At 33.4% G+C, this 21,489-nt stretch overlaps 1 protein-coding gene across 1 annotated transcript in view; it reads left to right on the top strand.

Annotated features, from left to right (window-relative positions):
- The window catches only part of eys (eyes shut homolog), a gene marked incomplete at its 5' end in the record, with an annotated part of 227,664 nt that overhangs the window by 149,845 nt on the left and 56,330 nt on the right, over positions 1-21,489 (top strand). Inside the window, 2 exons of the mRNA XM_048203800.1 lie at positions 8,165-8,326; positions 18,265-18,415. Of these exons, the coding sequence (XP_048059757.1) occupies positions 8,165-8,326; positions 18,265-18,415 (313 nt within the window). The remainder of the gene's footprint in view (positions 1-8,164; positions 8,327-18,264; positions 18,416-21,489) is intronic.

The raw sequence follows: 21,489 nt of genomic DNA, 5'->3' as shown, positions 1-21,489 counted from the left end.
ATATACTTGACACATTATGATAACTAGATCAGCCATTTTGCATTTAATGACTTATGCGATGAACTAATGACTAGATGTTTTAAGGGGTAAGATTATTCAACAGAGAACCATACAATACGTTTTGAGCAACATGACATTAGCAATTGATAATGTAGGAAATAGCAGACAATTGTACATAATCAATTGCCTGAATGTACTAAAGCATTTGTTCAAAAGAATGATAAACTGCTTTTATGATGTGCACAAGTGACTAGATGATGTGGGAATTTGAGAATTTCAAAAAAAATGTGTGTTCAAAAAAAAAGCGACTGAGAAAAACTGTAACAGTGCAAAATAGTATAAGTTAACATTAACCTATAGGTTAATAAATGTTTAAATGAATAAAATAACTCTGATACCTAATGCATATACTATATTACACTAAATATTAACAATCCGAACCTTATCGTAAAGTGTTACCAGTTTATGCATACAGTATGCTGTACACTCAGTCCTACATTATAGTCAAGAATATGGTAAGCGAAATACAATACCCACACATATACAAGTGAAATTTGAATAGTCAAAAAAAAATGTGATGTCAGCAATGTTCCTAATGACAAGTTGTCATCAAGATGAAATGACTTTATTTGCCTCTCAGCATTTTTCACAGCTTGGTCAGATCGTGCCCTCCTTTGGGAGCTGCGGATGCACATGTGCCTTACACCTCAAGAGTAATAATACAGACAGGGTTTGGTGTCAGGGCATTAGTATATATACAAGATGGTTTGCTCTGTATAAAACTGCTCAGCTTGCTTTCTGACTTATTTTGGGGCATAATCTTGACACACGAGTCTCTAAAGGCGGAAAGAGCTCTGTGCTGCACATACTGTATGGTGCACACTGTACTTCAGAGAGCATTTACAGCTGTCTGTCACTTTATCTATTTACCTGTTTCAGGATCAGGTTTTTTGCATGAACCATTTTGTTTATTCAGGCATTTATTGATAAAACGAACCGTCAGCGAGGAGTCTACAGTTCTATAAAAAGCAGGAAGGCAACCGGTGACCTCTCTCAATAACTCACTCAGCACTTCCGTGCTCTTACGCCCTTTTCTCAGCACCTCCGCCATTTGTTCTCAAAGTGCTAATTTGCAGATAATTAAGTAATCCACTGAAATGTTATTTGTCCCTCTGGGCACTATGCAAAGCAAGGGGGTTGCTATATTCAGGGCTGACTCATTTGTAGTCCCCCCATGGGAAATATCACATAATCAAGCAGACACTGTATTAAATAATTCCTTCGAGCTTTCTCGGTACAAGTTGTGCAGATTCTACACTCTTTTTTTTTTTCTTTTTTTTTCTGATGACCGCATGACATTCCTCGTTTCTGTGCATGTACAGTAGTGGCCAAAAGTGATGTCCAGACTAAGAAAATTGTCATTTTCACCCTTTATTCAAATATTATTAAAATCTATTAAAGATTTTGTAAGCATATTGTATAGTTGTGCTGCCTTGGAGTCAATTGTTTTATTTGTGATAATGCAATGAAACATGGCAAATTGTGCGGACATAATTTTTGGCCAGCCTGTCATACAAAGAAATTATGAACACTTGCAAAAACAAAACTAACAAAATATTAATAAGTGATTAAGTGGTAGATATATATATATATATATATATATATATATATATATATATATATATATATATATATATATATATATATATATATATATATATATATATATATATATATATATATATATATATATATATACAGTACAGTCCAAAAGTTTGGAACCACTAAGATTTTTAATGTTTTAAAAGAAGTTTCGTCTGCTCACCAAGGCTACATTTATTTAATTAAAAATACAGTAAAAAACAGTAATATTGTGAAATATTATTACAATTTAAAATAACTGTGTACTATTTAAATATATTTGACAAAGTAATTTATTCCTGTGATGCAAAGCTGAATTTTCAGCATCATTACTCCAGTCTTCAGTGTCACATGATCCTTCAGAAATCATTCTAATATGCTGATTTGCTGCTTAATAAACATTTATGATTATTTTCAATGTTGAAAACAGTTGTGTACTTTTTATTTCAGGATTCCTTGATGAATAGAAAGTTCAAAAGAACAGCATTTATCTGAAATACAAAGCTTCTGTAGCATTATACACTACCGTTCAAAAGTTTGGGGTCAGTATATATATATATATATATATATATTTTTTTTTTTTTTTTTTTTTTTTTTTTTTTTTTTTTTTTCAGATAAATACGTTAACCAAGTTTAGTGTTTTGTTCTTCCCTCATATTTAAAATATTTAAAAAATGTAAAATATTTTCCTCATGTTTTGATGGTTTAATTAAACTTCTTGGGGCATTAAAAACAAATATCCCCTCTGGACATCACTTTTGGCTGCTACTGTACACTGAAAAAAAAATAGTGTAGAAAGTTTTTTTTAACGCAGAAATCAAAGAAACATTAAGTAACACATTGAATTAAATTAATGAAACAGTATTTCGTTGTAAAACAGACACTAAGGCGACATTTACACTGCATGTCTTGATGCCCAATTCCGATTTGTTGAATATATCCATTTTTTTTATTTATCCATATCCAATATCTGCATTTACACTATCCACTTGGTGAAACAACCCAAGGTAGACATACTAACCTGGAAAAGCTTAAGCCAAAAAGGAAGTAAAAATGGTACGATTCGCAATGGATGAAGACAAAATGATAATACAAACTTTTGCTTTCCGCACCATCTTTAAATGTCAGCAAAACATTGGTCTGTCCACTTACGTGGCAGAGGCACGTATCCGATTCTTGTCAATTGGCCTTAAAACCAATCCGAGAATATCGGAATCCATGTCCTTTTTGCCTGCTTACACGTTCATAGGTCATCTGCTCCATATGGGAGGAAAACATCGGAATTGGGTCATTTGAATCATTTAATGTAAATGTGGTCTAATAACCTATGTTTTATTTACAACTTTGAAAAATTATTTTTTACAATGTAATCACTTAGTCATTTTCACCGCTGATGGCGCAATATCTACTGTTTGCTGCATCGAAGTTGTCTGTGATGCCCAAGAAAAAGGCAACCGTCACCTCTTTCAGCTAGTCGTTTGCTTTTCTTTCCCTTCGCCTATCCATCAAGACTGTTTCTGTGCTTATCTCACGGTTCATCAGCCTCGTAAAACTCCCCCTTAAACAGCAGCCCTGAGAGTGTGCACTATTTTCTGCTGAGTTAGAGGAATCGGGAAGCTGTTTGAAAGGCTCCTTCGGTCTGACTGCAGTCCAATCTTAGAGGAACGCTGGGACTCGCTCGGTTTGCTTGGCCGCTTTCTGAGCCTCAATCTCTGTTTGGTGGTGGCAGCCCTTCTGGGTGCTGGAAGTGGGCGGAGTCCGAGGGCTGTTTATTTGCTGACAAAGTTTTTCGATGAGAACTATTATAACAAGTCTAGGATTTGACAGAGGAGCCTCTCTTCCTTTAGTCTGAGTCAAATTAGAGTTTGCCGCTTGGCACAATGATTATTGTCACTGTTGGTGCTTGATGCGGGGAGCGGAAGAGTAATATTCTCTGGGGCAACAGGCGAGATTAATCCTGGTACACAAGTGTGACAGATTCTTCTGGTTCTACTAAAGAGATTTACCGTCCGTCCCGAAAATCTGATTATAGATGCATTTCTGAAGTGAAAATGGCAAATTTTGCTACAGTATTATGTTGTATAGATACAGTGCATTTATCATTACTCATATTTAAACAAGATAGAGGATAGTCTGTTGTTGTTTTTTTACAGATACAATTTGAAAGCTCAGGCTTTGACTTAAATGTGCAAATAAAATAATCGAAATAATAGTAATCTAAAATAAATGCAGATCTGAAAGGTCAAAGGGGTCGTCAAAGACTCATTATTTTTTCACAGGACGCTTGGGAGGAAATTTTGTCTTTCACTGTCATTATTTTCAGGATGGATGGTTTGCAGTTAAGATATTGCCTAAACAGCATCTGTAACAAGCCACTAGACACAATGTTAGACCCAAACACTTTATCATGCTGATCATAATGGATTGTTATCTGAATCTCTGCATCTGCAATGACAACCAGACCAGCCTGCATGTAGGGAATGAAGAAAAATAATCTGATTTAATATTTCTATGTTCTGTAAATCCTTAAATTACTACAGAACAGGGGTTTGCAAACTAGGGTCTGGGTAATATTCATTTTAATGTATTGAGTAAATAAATACATTTTACAGAATCTGACATTTTTTGCAGTTTCGTTTTGACTTCTAAACATTGGTCAGAAATCATGAGATTAATTCCAAATTATTTATCCTATTCTTTTATTCTGTTTTACACATATTTGCCATATATTTTTTTTAACATTTTTAAGAGTCTTATATAAAAAAAACAAAAACAAATTATTGATGGAAACTATTGTATGTTTTGTAATGTTTTCATGCACTAACAAAATAGTGTTGTAAAAGAAAAATAAGCAGAATAAAATGGTAAAAATGTCAGTTTAATTCAGATTTCTAACAAATGGATTCTGGATTTGCACAAACGATTAACATGATGGCACATGCTAGTTGATGAGTTGAATCAACTCCACAGCAACTACATAAATTTATCCACTAACCATTCAGAAATGTCCAGTTGCATTCTAAAAGTTCTAACTTCATCCTGAGTCTCTCCATCAGTGTCCGATTCTGATTTGAACAATGTAACCCTAGTGAAAAAAAGTATGCTAAGTATACTTGCAGCAAGACTAATTATTAGTATATTTCAAGTGTGTTAATGATTAGTTAACTTAAAGTGTGCTATTTTGAAACAACTAATTTTGTACTAAGTATATTTTAGTTGTAATTAAGTTGTATTAAAACACAACTTTAAGTATATTTAGTGTACTTTTGTGTGCTAAATTGGAACAACTTCAAGTATACTTAGTACACTTTAAGTATATGCCTGTGTAGGGACTAATTACATCTTTGATTAGTGATATTAAAGTGTACTTTATTTGTGTTATAAATACACTTTATTTGTGATTTAAGTACATTACAAAATAATTTCAAGTGCCTTCCGAACACACAAGCAATATACAATGAATATATTATTTTACAATAGTATATGTATGCTCAGTACCTTTGGCTTATTCCAAATACTAAAAAATACACACTTTGCAGTCAATAACAATATACTTTATTACTTATACTTTGTTTAATATAGTCAACATGTAAAGTGGGTCAAAAATCATCTTTCATCAATGAATTCCAAGGATGAATAAGTAAACTTAAAAAATATACTCACATTTAACTTTAAATACACTATAACTTCAGGATATTAAATAATGTATTTTTTAAATATACTTTCAGTGCATTGTTACAATGATCATTTTCAGTACACAGTTAAAATATACCTCAAATATATTTTTATAAAGTGCAAATAAATACACTTTTAAAAAATAAACTAAACTTACACTTCAAGTATATTTTTCTAAAATATATTTTTTAGAAAATATACTAAAGTACAATTATTTTAAAGTGTGTTAAAAGTTGTATTGTGAAAATATGATACTAATATACTTTTTAGATATTTAGAGAGAGTACATTTTTTGTTAGTATATTTGCAATGTACAATAGAAAAAGGTAATATTTAAAATACAATAAAGTATACTATTTTTTCACTAGGGAAGGCTGAACACCGTTACTGACAATCATCATTTTGGCTGCGTGACATTGTCCAGCTTTGTTGTTGCTGAGCAACCCGAAGTGCAAGCTGTTTAAAGCTTCGCTTTCTGTGGGCAAGGTGCAGCAGCTCATTTGTATTTAAAGGGACACACAAAATGGCGTGTTTTTGCTCGCACCCAAATAGGGGAAAATTTGACAAGCTATAATAAATAATTTGTGGAGTATTTTGAGCTGAAACTTAACAGACACATTCTGGGGACACCAGAGACTTATATTACATCTTGTAAAAGGGGAATTTTTTCATTTTTTATATTTCCACCTTTACATTTTAAGTTCCCTTTAAATATAAATATAAATGCAATTTTAATAATATATAAAGTTGTAAATAAAAAATGTGCAAACAATTATTTTTATTTTTGACGACTTGTTGGAAATCGTAAGATTAATCTGATTTTTCAAAATTTTCTTAGACCTAGTTTTATGCTTCTATTCGGTTTTATCTGACATCTAACATACTCCAATACTGGGATGTTGAACTATTCTTCGAAATGACAGGCAGCAGTGTGGATAAAATATGAAATATTTTTTTTTAAAAATGTCTCTACCAAAAAAAACAAAACTGGTCCCTTGTGTTGGTTAGTTACGTTTTAGTTTGTCATTGCCAAAGTCATGTACAATAAATTGCCGTTCCCAGCCTCCCTGAGAACTGTATCCTTGATCTTGCTGAATCAACCTTTATATGTGGTATGTAGACCTGTATGAGCAACACCCTGACACGCATTCACCACAGATGGGCCATGCTGAAGTCTTGTCACATATGCCTTGACAGTGTCACGCTACATACATTGCCTTCTGTGTAAAAGCTAACAGATCATTACCGCTGCAGAGAGGTCGTGACCATAGCAGACAACACCCACCTTCCTCTTCCCCTAGAGTCACTGTCGTCTGTCACCCTCTGGGAGATAACATTGCTCCAGAACAGGTCCTGACAGGATCCTGCTGCCTTTGTGTGTAGGCTACTTATCAGAGCCTAGCAGACATTTCTGCTCTTGACTATGCATTCAGCCTGGAGGTTATACTAGTAAATGGTCAAAATTTATGTCATAATCTTATAACTACAGGTTATGTATTTTAGTATTTGAAGATGACTGAAAATGTGAACGAGTAGTTGACATGTCAGAGTGACATGCTATACTTCATCTAAAACCAATAGACCCTTTTTACAGACTGTGAATGGTGCGTTTTCACAGTTATCAGCATTGCAAATGTAGTTAAGTTTTTTTTCATTTTTTTTATTTAAAAAAAAAATTGTATACATTTTTAATGCTATATTTTGTTCTATATTGCCTTGGCAGTTGTTTACTAACAATTTTTTTTTTAAAAATTAACACTGCTACGAGGGTGTTTCTAATATAATGGCTAAGGGATCGACATCAAATCTCACATCATTCTCTCTTACTGCTATAATCAATCCTTCAGTATTTTTTCCCTCTTTCGGAGATTCTTGGAAATGCTATAATGGAATTTTTTTAGGAATAGGAATAGAAATATTATATTTGCTGTCATCTGTGTATATATATATATATATATATATATATATATATATATATATATATATATATATATATATATAGTCCCTCAATTAATATAAAGTCATAGAAGTAAATGTATTTAATGACACAAAATATGAATACACAGCAAAATCCCCAGAGTTAAATCAACTCTGCTCAGAGAACATATGGTCCCTCTCTACATAGAGTTAAAATAACACTGATATTTAAAATTAATGAGATAATATACTGTTTGTGGAGTTGTTTAATCAGATCTTGAGAGATTTAATGTCTTTTATCTTCAGTTGATTTCATCTAAGGCTGTGGCTGGAAGTCATTTGTAGTTATTGTGTTTCTCTTCAGTGACTGTTAACAGCAGGTGTTCATCACTACTGCCCAATCATAACTTAATCATTTAATTATCTCATTAACTTTAACTCTGCTTCAGTGTTACTTTAACACTATATAGAGAGGGACCATATGTAATCTGAGCAGAGTTGATTTAACTCTGGGGATTTTGCTGTGTATGCAGTATAATATATATATATAGAGAGAGAGAGAGAGAGAGAGAGAGAGAGAGAGAGATTTACGTTGTAGAACAAAACGTCAAAGTATCATCAAGCTATCCCATAGGAAAATCTCAAGGGAACCAGTGGTGAATTAGTCTTCTGAGTTTTGACATCATTCCTGCACAACTCTATGTGTGTGTTGTGTGTGTCACATTAAATGAGTGTGTTTACTTTTATGACCTCATATTAATTGAGAGGCTTTTAAATATTTGTTCTTCTAAAGATTGATTTGTCACAACATTTAAAAATTCCCTAACTGTTAAGGGCAACATGGAGAAAAGGCTGTATGTTTACTTGAATTGTCAACTTTACCTTTTACCAGTAGAATTATTGTTTTTGTTTTTTTTATTTTCTTTTTCAGATACGACAGTCTTTTTCCCTCGATTTGATGGTACCTCTTTCTTGGAGTTGCCGTCTCTGACGTCCCTGTTTCAGTCAGACACTCACTTTTCGAGTCATTCCTCTGAGGACACCGTGTATTTGACAATGAAGAGCAAGACACCTCATGGTACTATTCTCTACAGTGAGTATCTGAGAGCCACCAGAGAATACAGCACATAAAGACCCTGTGAAATCAAAATTGCAGTTGGTATAGTGAGCACATCTATGTGCTAAAATGAATATTTAGTATAAATACAGATTTAAAATTGATTTTCTTTTCTGGGAAACCAACCAAAATATAGATGACTCGCCTTGCATGCAGGGGTGCATGCTAATTTTTGTCAATTAAAATGCACTCTTAGTATATCCTCTCCCCCTAATCTGTGTTCAAATAAGCTGGTTAGCATATCCCAGTCACCCCCTACTCTATCAAAAGTACAGTAAAAACCGTAATATGAATATTTTCTATTTTAATGTATTTTAAAATGTAATTTATTCCTGTAATGGTAAAGCTGAATTTTCAGCATCATTACTCCAGTCTTCAGTGTCACATGATCCTTCAGAAATCATTCTAATATGCTGATCTAATGAGACATTTCTTAATAATTATCAATGTTGAAAACAGTAGTGCTGCTTAATATTTTATAGAAACAGTGATGCTCTTTTTCAAGATTCTTTGTAGAATAGAAAGAACAGCATTGATTAGAAATAGAAAACATTATAAATGTTTTTACTGACAAAAGTCTACTGGTCATTTTTAATAGGGACAAGCCATTAGAGTAATGCTTGTCAAAACATGTGGTGCAGGGATGATCTATTTTTGTAGGCCAAAACCCGGAAATGAGTTAGCGTTTAAGCACTTCCGTTTCTATCGTTCTGAAGTCAGTGGGGTTTTGGTTAAATGCTTGAAATAAATGTCTGCGGTGAACACAAGCTCAAGATATTTTCATGTTTTATTCTACGATATAAAATACATCAGTAATGCAAAGTTTTTACTTTTTTTGTAAAAGACGATTGGCTGAATGGGACTGTAGAGGTTGTTGGGGACATTAAACATCATCAGCCGAACAGGTAAACTCATATACCCACTTGTCAACTTTTACAGTCTTCTTTTAAACTATTATAATTCTTTTTAACTTTTTAAGTTTGTCAGAAGCTTAGTGATGGTGACGTTGAAGTCATGCGACCGCGGTGTAGTTCGTTTTTGTAGCCTAGGTTTAGCCTACCTTTTGACTTCTGCCGGTTGTATTTAGGCTTCAAAATTCATAGAAGTTTTGAAGATTATCTCAATGAAAAAAACAAACGAGAATCATAAGCTTTTGTTAGTCGCAGACCTTATTTTCTGCAATAAACCAAAAGCCAATGGAAAAAACGTATTGGGTTTTTGTCGAGGGAACCAGGATGATGCTGTCTCCCGGGTTGGCCTACAAAAATCCGTCATCCCTGTACCAATCTATTATGGGGTCTTTTAATAGCTAAATATGCTAATGTCAAGTGATCCATGCCTTATGGATTACTATTTGTGACTCAGAAAGAGTTTGCGTAATACTGTGATAAACCACCTTTACATTCCTGCAGATGAAATCCATTATTTTAAGGGTTTTTTTTTTTTTTTTGCAGAAATGTATCTAATACAATGTACCATGGAAACCTTATTAGGTCTTCAAGCATTTCTACAACACATTATCAGTGCTAATTCTAAACCAGTGACACATTCGTCATAAATTATATGTCTCTATGGCTACATGCTCGTTGCTTGCTCCAAGATTGTTGAACAGCTGTATATAAATACACATAGCGCATGTTACAATAATAATGTCAGTTTGATTTGAGAGGCATGTAATTAATTTTGACATCACATTCATGATATATTTTCGCTGTTTGCACCTGATGTGTCTATTGAATAGCAATCACCTACAAACGATGAGGAAAGTTTGACTCGATAACTCGCACTCTATCGTGTGTGTTAATGAATAATTGGCTTCCCAGCCTCCCTCGCTGCGGATTACGCACACTGAGTTATGAGACTGTGAATATAACTGTAAGCCTCAGTGCTAAATTAAAACGCCGGACAGTCGACTGTACCTCTTTATCCAGTAATGAAGTCCTCTCTCAGGACATGTTAATGACATAGCAAATGTCTCTAGGTGAAATCAATCACACCAGTATATGTGCTATGGGCTGAATTTAAAGTTATGATGGCTGATCCCATTAGCTAATTGGCAAAGCCTGCTGGATGATGCTGTTCAATTACTTTGTCCTAAACAAATATGGTCCCTTGGCTGGGCCGAACTCCAAATGAATGAGTATTTGGGGATTTTACCTGTAATTGAGTGAATTAGATTTACATTAATTATAATGTATTAAAATTTTAAGTAGCATGATTATTGGAAAACAAGAATATATTATAAATGCTTCGTTTTGTTCTATCAGACGTTGCCTTGCTGACAAATCTCGGTTGTACATGAGAGTTCGTTTTTTTCAATCAACTTATTGATGTTATAATTGGCTATAAATATTAACCACGTATATCCAAAAGCACTCACTGTCAATCTGGTACCTTGTAAACACAAATTTGTTTTCAGGCTAATTGATTAAAAATAATTTGTGTTCTTACTTCAGGAAGTCTGATAAAGTAAGCCAATCAGGTTAGAGCTTGTCAGATGTAGAAACAACTTTCCAGTTTTCTGAATGGACTGTGGTCGATCTGTCACCAAATTTACTCTTTCTAAATGTCAAAAATCAAATTGCATGTGATGTCAAAAATTGTGGGTGGACCCATTTTGTTATTCTGCTGAATGTTGTGTTATATATGCATGCTACATATGCAAAATATTGTCATTCAGTGTCAAGTGCTTTATCAATCATATCGTTTTACTGTCACATTTGCGGTCTACATTGTTCAAAAGTTTCAAGCTTATTCCAAATGACTGAAATGCAGTCCGTATTACATCAGTAGCAGCGGTCTTGGCAATCACCTGACATTTAAATAACCTGATAGGGAGATGAGTCATGTCTATAAATTGTTGGCACTAAAGGCAGAGCTGGATGAAACTGTCATCTTTGAATGAGATTGCTCTTGATGTCAAGTTAGAAAATTCATTTTACTTCCACCCTGTCAGATTAGTCTTGCATATGCAGCTCACCTGACACGGCCAATATGACAGTGTTTATCTCATGTCTCAACCTGTCAGAGTCTTCATGAAATTCCTTTTATAGATTAGCCATGTAAAAAAAGAGAGGGAGCAAGCATTTGGGTTCGCTCTCTCGTTCTGCTAGTGACATATTCATCAATTTTAGAGGAGGGAAACTGACTGATTTAATTAGAATGATCTCCCAACCCGGCATGAATGTGATTAGTGAGTTATTTATTTTTCTGTGGCGAATGGACTTTTGATCAATGTCAATTTTATCCAAATTATTTCAATTCGTACAGTGTGGTCCTAAAGAGACAAAATGCTTGTATTTTCCATTTTTCTTATTATATTATATTATATTATATATTATATATATATTATATTATATTATTCCTTGCACAAACTAGGAATTCACACAATTGACTTTAAAGTGTCATGAAACCCTGTTCATGATCACATGTATGGCTGCAGATGTATGCATCTATATTTGAAGAAGACGTGATTAAAAAATTTGTGCATACAAAGTGCTGGTTCGTATTTAGAGCACTGGAGTATGTGAAATCTTTCCCTTAAAAAACTTGAAATACACTTACTCCAGTCCGTATATGATCTTTGATCCACATTGCGAACGTTTGCAGCGTTCTGCGCATAAACCGCTCTCATGCACGCTCCGCATGTTGTTTGAATTCTCCGCTGTAATGCAATCTCATGCGTAATAGAGTGCAGTGATTGGGTTGAAAGAGTTCATTCTCATGAATAAATGCAGAGAGGCGCTCAGAACCGGGTGACGTAGATTCGTGCCTCTCCAGCCCCAGCAGCCAATCACACACTCCGGAGGCACGCTTCTACGTCAGATTCCGTGAAGTTGCTGCGACTTTGTTTTACAACCTGGAAGAATAAAAATGCTCATAAAAATGAAAAAATAACCAATTTCCTTTTGTTGGTTAAATTTATGAGTGCCTTTAGTGTTTTCAGTGATGTGCAGCCTGTACATATCTGTTCACATCTCAAAAAATGTGTTTTGGGGTTTCATGACCCTTTAATGAGGAACACGGGAGTGACACATTACATAAGACAATAACCAACAAAGGACCAAATTGAACAGGGAGTATTTATATACAGGGGATAACAAGGAACTAAACAAAAAATACCTGATGATAATTAACCATAGGAAGAAACAAGGACGTAATCAGAAACTAAGGAAACCAGCACCAAACATAGCATAGAAACAGGAACTAAAGGAAAATGAACAAAATATCAAAATAAAATTCCATAATTATTAAAAAAATATATTATATTAAAAATTGCATGCCTAATTTCACTAATAATTGTTTGAATATTTACAGAATATACTGAATATTTCGTCTTCTTTTTACAAAACTTTTTTTTGTGATTAGTTACATATTTTTTTTTTTCTGTGATGAGTGAACTTTTGATGACTTCGTTTTTATCCAAATAATTAAAATTCTTAGAGTGGGGTCCAAATGTCAGAGACATCTAGTGAAATGGTTGTACACTCTAAAAATATGGATTGAAAATGGACAAACCCAGTGATTGGGTTGTTTTAACCCAGCGGTTGGGTTAAATATTTGCCCAACCTGCTTGGTAGTTTTATTTAACTCAACTATTGTTTATAAATTACTGTATTGCTTACTTAAAATTAACCCAAAGTATGTTGGAAATAAACATTTATTAATATGTTTAATGAATAATAATTAAACAATAAACATTTTATTAAATTGTTTATTAATAAATATTCACCTTTTGATTATTATTGTTGCCCAGTAATTATGTGTCTGATTTTTAATTTCCACCCTACCACTGGGTTAAAACAACCCAATCGCTGGGTTTGTCCATTTTCAACCCAACTTGGGTTGTTTTTAACCCAGCATTGTATAGTGTATTTTTCATTTTTCTTATTGAATACAAAATGATTTGTTTTATATTATATTATATTATATTATATTATATTATATTATATTATATTATATTATATTATATTGTATTATATTATATTATATTATATTATATTATATTATATTATATTATATTATATTATATAAAACGGTTAGTTCCTGTCCTTGATTCTGATTGGTCAATAGCATTGTTTTATTCACGATAAAACGGCTATGACCGCTTCACCGGTTCTGTGTATCACTACACAACATTCTTAGCAACCACTCTTAGCAACGTAGGCTGTATGTTCTCAATTGATATTGTTCATTGAAGCTTACTATATTATGTAGAAGAGTATTGTGAGAAAGAGATCGATTGAGCGAGTTTATTACCTGCATTCAGATTTAGCATTTTCCTTCAGGTCAGCCCTATGTTCGTAATAAAAAATATGTTTGAATGTCCACTGCAATATCTTGTCCTTTTAACAGTTAAGGGGTTTTCCCATGACTGACAGCACTAGTCTCAAAGCATTTGTCAGTAGGCCCTTTTCACATGATGTCACACAACTTCCATTTGGACTCGAAGCAGTGTATCCGTCAGCATAGTGGGATTGGATACTAGCACCACTCAAATGAAGTGCACCCAATAGTTGTACATATACCACAAATGTGGTTATAGGATAACTGTAGTCGCCTGATTTCACGTAAATTCAAGGCGAGGTGTTTGGCAGATCTCAAACAAACTTACTGATTGGCGAGATTTGCTGCTTGAAGTCGGAGAAGGAGTTGAAAACGGAGCACTGAAGCCATACACTTTCTGCTGCCCGTAGTAACTTGCAAACTTTGCTGTTTTTATTGCAGATTAAGCTGTTTAGATGTATTTGTGAAATGAATGCACGTTTCCGACATTTACGTGCAACGAAAGACTTTTCATTTAATATTTAATGTACTAAATTCAGTGACAATATGTACAAGAACGGTCAAAATAAGCTTATTCTTTTTAAATAAAGTCTATTTTTTCAGTTTTATTTCGATAAACATGACATACATAAGTAAATAAAAAATGTTTAATATTTCTATTACATGAAGACAGTTAATGTTATAAAAACTGACTCCTGTACATGGCATTTATACCATAGTAAAAAAAAAAAAAAAACATTGTCATCATCTCTTTATTGCAGAACAAGACATACACAAATATACAGAGGATTTACAACAGTACTCATTGTTGTAGTCACATTAAATGAATGAAATCAAATTATTTCTCCAGGGAATAACATTAAATAACACATATTCTATGCTTTCATTTTGTATTTTCTATTTCTTACAAATTATACAATCTTAATATATTGCACCAGTTCAGTTTAAACTGGTATGATGTAAATGATCTAAAATCTTCTCACCATTAATTATTTGGGGTATTATATGTGGATCTCACATGAGCAATGCCGTTACCGTCCCAATTTCTAAAATTAAAGATGTTTTTAAAGACAATATTCTTGATATTATAAATAGGCTAACAGATTTGTGTGGACACTCAATCGTTGTCATAAAACTGCAATAAAAAAAGCAATTCAAGGACACAAGTCTGCATTGCTAAAGTTGCTAGTGGAAACCCTAAGCAAGGCAGTTACAGAATGGAAATAATAAATAACGTTACCAAAGGAACCCAACTGTGTAAATACGTTAAAATTATTTAGTCTTACTGTTGACATTTAGTTCACATTTAATGTTATTACAGCATTTTCCTGAGAAGTCGCCAGCGCGAAGGTAAGACGAAACTAAAGATCCACTGCTTTGCGGATAGGCTGAAGTTGGCTGTCGTCATTATGAAAAGGGCCTGTTGCATCTTGTTCCGTGTTTACAACAGTTCAGTCTTTTCAATGTAAAAGTCTTCGCTACACACTGACACACTCATAAAGACAGTCTTTGTTGCCATTTAATGGCGTAATAATGTGACTTCTGTTGCTGTTCACGGTCAGGGAAACATATTTTTTGGCTTTAATATTGTATTGTGTGGTAACCGTTTTATAAGAGCAATAAGGTACTCGAGGCTAGTGCTGTATTGTGAATAAGTCACGGCTTGCACTCTGCTTCACTCGTGCCTAACAACGCCCTTCAGCTGTGACTTATTCACAATACAGCACAGCCTCTCGTACTTCATTGCTTACATATTATATTATATTTCAATGTCGCAAATTAATATTTGATTAGTGGCCTAGAAATAATACAGAATATTTTCTCCTCATTATAATTTATGTTTGTTTTAACATGTTTTAATACATTTTCCATAAACCTGTTTAAGGCTTAAATGGGGAAAAATAAATCCTATTACAATGTGGGCTCACACTTTTGGACAGGAATCTATCTCTACGTAAACTCAAAGAAAAAGGAGCAGCAAGGCACCACTGGTATCGGATCTATAATGTAATAATTAAATTCAGCTCAATGTTTTCATTTTGTCTATCACTAAATTAACCTTCTGTGTCCGAGTGTTTTTCCGCTCTTGGATTGTAACACTGAGGTGTGCAGCCCAGTCTGAGTTTAAGGCAAGAAATCACTCTATAGATCAAAGGAAGTTAGTCAGAAGACATGCATCAGAATGCAGAAGAATGCTCAGAGTTAGACCTGCATCTCATCCGTTCCCTCCCCTCAAAACAAAACCTTCCCACGAGCTCCACGTCAGACTCCCGTTGGGCTTCAGTCATCAGCCGAGGAGAGGAAGAGTGAATATAACAGGTGACAGGTACTGACAAGAGGATGCACGCTCTGTTAGACCCAGTACAGGGTAACAGGGCCATTGGGACAATAAGGAGTAATTTGTCATTTCCTTACACCCCCCACCCCATCCCCTTTTCATAAAAAAAGATGAAGAAATACAACTGTAGTTCATGCAGTAGGTGTCAAGTGCATCTGCAATTACTGGGGTTGTTGCCAGATATGCCACAGCAAGCAGGAAGCTTGACAATATTGTTGTGACTACTCAAGCTCAGATGGGAATAAAATAGGCGCTTATTGATTTAGTTGTGATACCTTGTGCGTCTGTATGCCGTAAACCTTGATATGCTTATGTACTTTAACAGTGTACTTATATTTACCACTTGGTTTGCAAACAAATTGAAGACACAACAAGGAAATGAAGATGTCGAACGTGAATGTATTAAAAAAAAAATGGTCAGACCAAGAGCATGAATGCAAGTGTGATATTGCTTTTACAATTTGACAGATTGATAAAGTTAAAGGCAGAATATGTACATTTTTGCAGCTAGAGCTCACTTATTCAAAACAAAGGCGTACAGTAGTTTGATGATGCCTTGATTTTGCTGAATCATGGGAGGTGTTTTCTTTACATCTACAGCCGGTGGAAAAGAATCATGGCTGGACTCGGGCAGAAAGCATGTTCATGGATGAGATTATTAACGTTACAGTAGTATGAGAAATCGAGGGTAACGCGAGTATGATGTCATTGACAGATGACGCACAGACGCATCCCGTGTCCTGGTTAAAATTACTTATTTCTCTGGATTTAAACATTCTTGGAAACATTTGAGATAATGTAAGTACACAAGTCAACAAAATATATAACATTGTTCTAGTGGTTTTTGGACATTTTAATCTTACAAATTGTGCCTTTAATATTAAAGACACAGTATTACCTGTTTGTGCATTTCATTCCTGAGTGAATGATTCATTGACTCACTCATAAAGCCAGTCAACTCTTTTGTTCTTTTTAACGAATTGGTTGAGTGAATGATTCATTGACTCACTCATAGAGCCAGTCAATTGTTTTGTTCTTTTTAACGAATTGGTTGAGTGAATGATTCATTGACTCATTCATAGAGCCAGTCAACTGTTTTGTTCTTTTTAACGAATTGGTTGAGTGAATGATTCATTGACTCACTCATAGAGCCAGTCAACTGTTTTGTTCTTTTTAACGAATTGGTTAAGTGACTGATTCATTGTCTCACTCATAGAGCCAGTCAACTGTATTGTTCTTTTTAACGAATTGGTTGAGTGACTGATTCATTGATTCATTCATAGAGCCAGTCAACTGTTTTGTTCTTTTTAACGAATTGGTTGAGTGAATGATTCATTGACTCACTCATAGAGCCAGTCAATTGTTTTGTTCTTTTTAACGAATTGGTTGAGTGAATGATTCATTGACTCATTCATAGAGCCAGTCAGTTGTTTTGTTCTTTTTAACAAATTGGTTGAGTGAATGATTCATTGACTCACTCATAAAGCCAGTCAACTGTTTTGTTCTTTTTAACGAATTGGTTGAGTGAATGATTCATTGACTCACTCATAGAGCCAGTCAACTGTTTTGTTCTTTTTAACGAATTGGTTGAGTGAATGATTCATTGACTCACTCATAGAGCCAGTCAACTGTTTTGTTCTTTTTAACGAATTGGTTAAGTGACTGATTCATTGACTCACTCATAGAGCCAGTCAACTTGTATTGTTCTTTTTAACGAATTGGTTGAGTGAATGATTCATTGACTCATTCATAGAGCCAGTCAGTTGTTTTGTTCTTTTTAACAAATTGGTTGAGTGAATGATTCATTGACTCACTCATAAAGCCAGTCAACTGTTTTGTTCTTTTTAACGAATTGGTTGAGTGAATGATTCATTGACTCACTCATAGAGCCAGTCAACTTGTATTGTTCTTTTTAACGAATTGGTTGAGTGACTGATTCATTGATTCATTCATAGAGCCAGTCAACTGTTTTGTTCTTTTTGACGAATTGGTTGAGTGAATGATTCATTGACTCATTCATAGAGCCAGTCAATTGTTTTGTTCTTTTTAACGAATTGGTTAAGTGAATGATTCATTGACTCACACCTAAACGGTAAGTTTTATTTCATACTAATGTTAAATGGACTCGGAGGAGAACCAGCATTTGAGTGAGTTCACAGAAGGTCAGAGATTTAGTATGACTGAAACAGGGTTTCTAGCCCCAAATGAAAACAGGTCATCGCTAAATCTCATTATGATAAGCTCTAAGTGAAAGCTCCCTCATTTCTTTATATTCCTTCTTCCCTTTCAGCCCGGGAGCGAAATTTCGGACACCGTTTCCTCCATGTGTTTCTCCAGAATGAAAGACCAGTGGCCAGGTTGGGCTGCAGTGAAACTCATGTTTTGACCGCAGCTACTCATCAAAACATCAGGAACGATAGCTTGGTGCCAATTACAGTGAGGTGAGAATTGTTTCATTTATTTTTACACTGCAAAAGATCATTTTCTTTAGTATTTTTGTCCTGTTTTAAAATATTTAAACACTAGTAAAGCAAATTAATTTGCTTGAGAAACTGAACTGTGAAGATTTAAAAAAAAAAAATTCAGTAATTGTTTTTTCTTGTTTTAAGCATTAACATTTTAATTTTTGTAAAAAATTTACCAAATAGGTAATGAAAATCAACTTGATTTGAGATTCTCTAAAAACAAGACATAATATCTTATGCAGTTTTGCTTCTCAAATAAATCTTTTGGTTTAGGGAGGTTTAAGACAAAAATACTGATTTTGTTTTTGTTTTTTTGCAATGCACTTTGTCAAGAATTAGCTAATATGTTAGCATCTTAAGCCGCACACACACTTAATGATTGTAAGGCCGATTATGAATGTAAATTGATACTTAAGACTGATCGCGCTTAAACGCGTCCAGTCAGAGCCAGTTGCGTTCAGTCTGCGATTACAGTCGGTGTTCAAATTCCATGTGTAAGTATTTAAATCTGCTTCAGTCGCAGGAAACAATCGCTGTATGTCGAGCACAGTCTTAGAATGTTTTAGCTAGTCGTTAAATGTGTGCCCGGCTTTAGTACTCTAACAGTTTTGAGAAAATTCTCAGCAATCTGCACAGCATAATTTTCAACAGTGATTTTGATTATAATCTCTCTCCATTTTAAAACTAGCAAAACCACTAAAAAATGATGAGGTCATGGTAAAAGTTTCCAAAAGTTTTTTAATTTGACCATATTAAAAACAACAAAAAAAATAAATCTGTTTTTCTAAAATCTATTCAAAATCATAGTTTCAAAATCAAAGTGCCATAGTTGAAGTGCCAAAAATGTTGTTTTTTTTCTTGAAGAGTCAATTCTGTGCATGTTTCATATATGCCAATTTTATATGCTCCTGCAGTATATCACAGCTACAGGTTTTAATATTGAATGTGTTATCATTTATAAATGGCAGCAGCTCTTTTCTGAGCTTTTTGTTTTTAGTTTATGCTCTGTGAATCACATGCCTGGGACTCATGAGTTTTGACATGTGAATGCTATGGGAATCACATCAAAGCTACTTTTTCATATGGCTCGGGTTTAATGTTTTTCTTTGTTGTAATTTCCATAATCACACGGCAACAATGAAACTTTCTGCTACATATCAGTCTTGGTTCGTTTCAACACCTAATAATAATGCAAATTAACATTATCTTGAGGGAGCCAGTCACCGTTTGTATATAATTTCATAATTAATGAAATGAACATATATACATACAACCACTCAAATGGGAAATGTATTCAAGGCCACAAACTCACACTATTACTATTATAATTTTTATCATATATTTAGTAAAGATGACCGTGCTTGAATATATTGCTAATTTGCATAAGAACTCAAAATGCTTGAATGTCAAGAGGCTGTTAATAGAATTGCAATTATTTGCTATTAGCGTAATTACTGTATTAAATTATGTGAATCATTAAATGTTAGAATCAGGACTTTCAATGTAATGAGTTATTTTAGTGTGCATAACTGTTTAAAAAATGATGCATTGAAACAAAATATCATAATTCTCCTCCAATACTGACCTTGATAAAACATTTTAAAAATGGCACAGTCATGGTGTAAAACTCTGAAAAACTGAGACAAAAGTCTGTATTTGTACATACAGAAGGCCAACAGTCAAAAACTATTGCAGATAGAATACAATTTTTTATTGAATGACAAGCCCTATACTTAGACCTAACCTGAAATTAATTACTCTCAAAAGGTATAAAAATTTGTACTGGTAATGGTAAATGTATCGTTTATAAACCTACAGTGTCTACATGTTTTATATATATATACAGTACAGTCCAAAAGTTTGGAACCACTAAGATTTTTAATGTTTTTAAAAGAAGTTTCGTCTGCTCACCAAGGCTACATTTATTTAATTAAAAAAACAGTAAAAAACAGTAATATTGTGAAATATTATTACAATTGAAAATAACTGTTTTTGAATATATTTCACAAAGTAATTTATTCCTGTGATGGCAAAGCTGAATTTTCAGCATCATTACTCCAGTCTTCAGTGTCACATGATCCTTCAGAAATCATTCTAATATGCTGATCTGCTGCTCAATAAACATTTAATGTGTACAATTGTACAAAATATTTGTGTACAATATTTTTTTTTCAGGATTATTTGATGAATAGAAAGTTCAAAAGAACAGTGTTTATCTGAAATCTAATCTTTTGTAACATTATAAATGTCTTTACTGCCACTTTTGATTGATTTAATGCATCCTTGCTGAATAAAAGTATTCATTTCTTTAATTTCTTTTCAAAAAAATAAAAATAAAAATTCTTACTGACCCCAAACTTTTGAACGGTAGTGTATAATGCTACAGAAGCTTTGTATTTCAGATAAATGCTGTTCTTTTGAACTTTCTATTCATCAAGGAATCCTGAAAAAAAAAAAAGTACACAACTGTTTTCAACATTGAAAATAATCATAAATGTTTATTGAGCAGCAAATCAGCATATTAGAATGATTTCTGAAGGATCATGTGACACTGAAGACTGGAGTAACGATGCTGAAAATTCAGCTTTGCATCACAGGAATAAATTACTTTGTCAAATATATTTAAATAGTACACAGTTATTTTAAATTGTAATAATATTTCACAATATTACTGTTTTTTACTGTATTTTTAATTAAATAAATGTAGCCTTGGTGAGCAGACGAAACTTCTTTTAAAAACATTAAAAATCTTAGTGGTTCCAAACTTTTGGACTGTACTGTATATATAATATATATATATATATATATATATATATATATATATATATATATATATATATATATATATATATATATATATATATATATAATTTTTTTTTTTTTTTTTTTACATCTTTGCTGTTAGACTATTTAGCTGATGCAGTCTAGTCATCGGCCATTAGATTTCTGGATTTCACTTGTATATTTGATGGGTTTCTTGAACAGCTTTTCTCCCATAGGGGATGTGTTTAGATGCCAAGCACTTCTAACTTAACAATCCGACAGCCTGT

The sequence above is a fragment of the Megalobrama amblycephala genome, linkage group LG10, assembly GCF_018812025.1.
Source record: "Megalobrama amblycephala isolate DHTTF-2021 linkage group LG10, ASM1881202v1, whole genome shotgun sequence".
Taxonomy (NCBI): domain Eukaryota; kingdom Metazoa; phylum Chordata; class Actinopteri; order Cypriniformes; family Xenocyprididae; genus Megalobrama; species Megalobrama amblycephala.
This window is presented reverse-complemented; position numbering and strand designations above follow the sequence as displayed.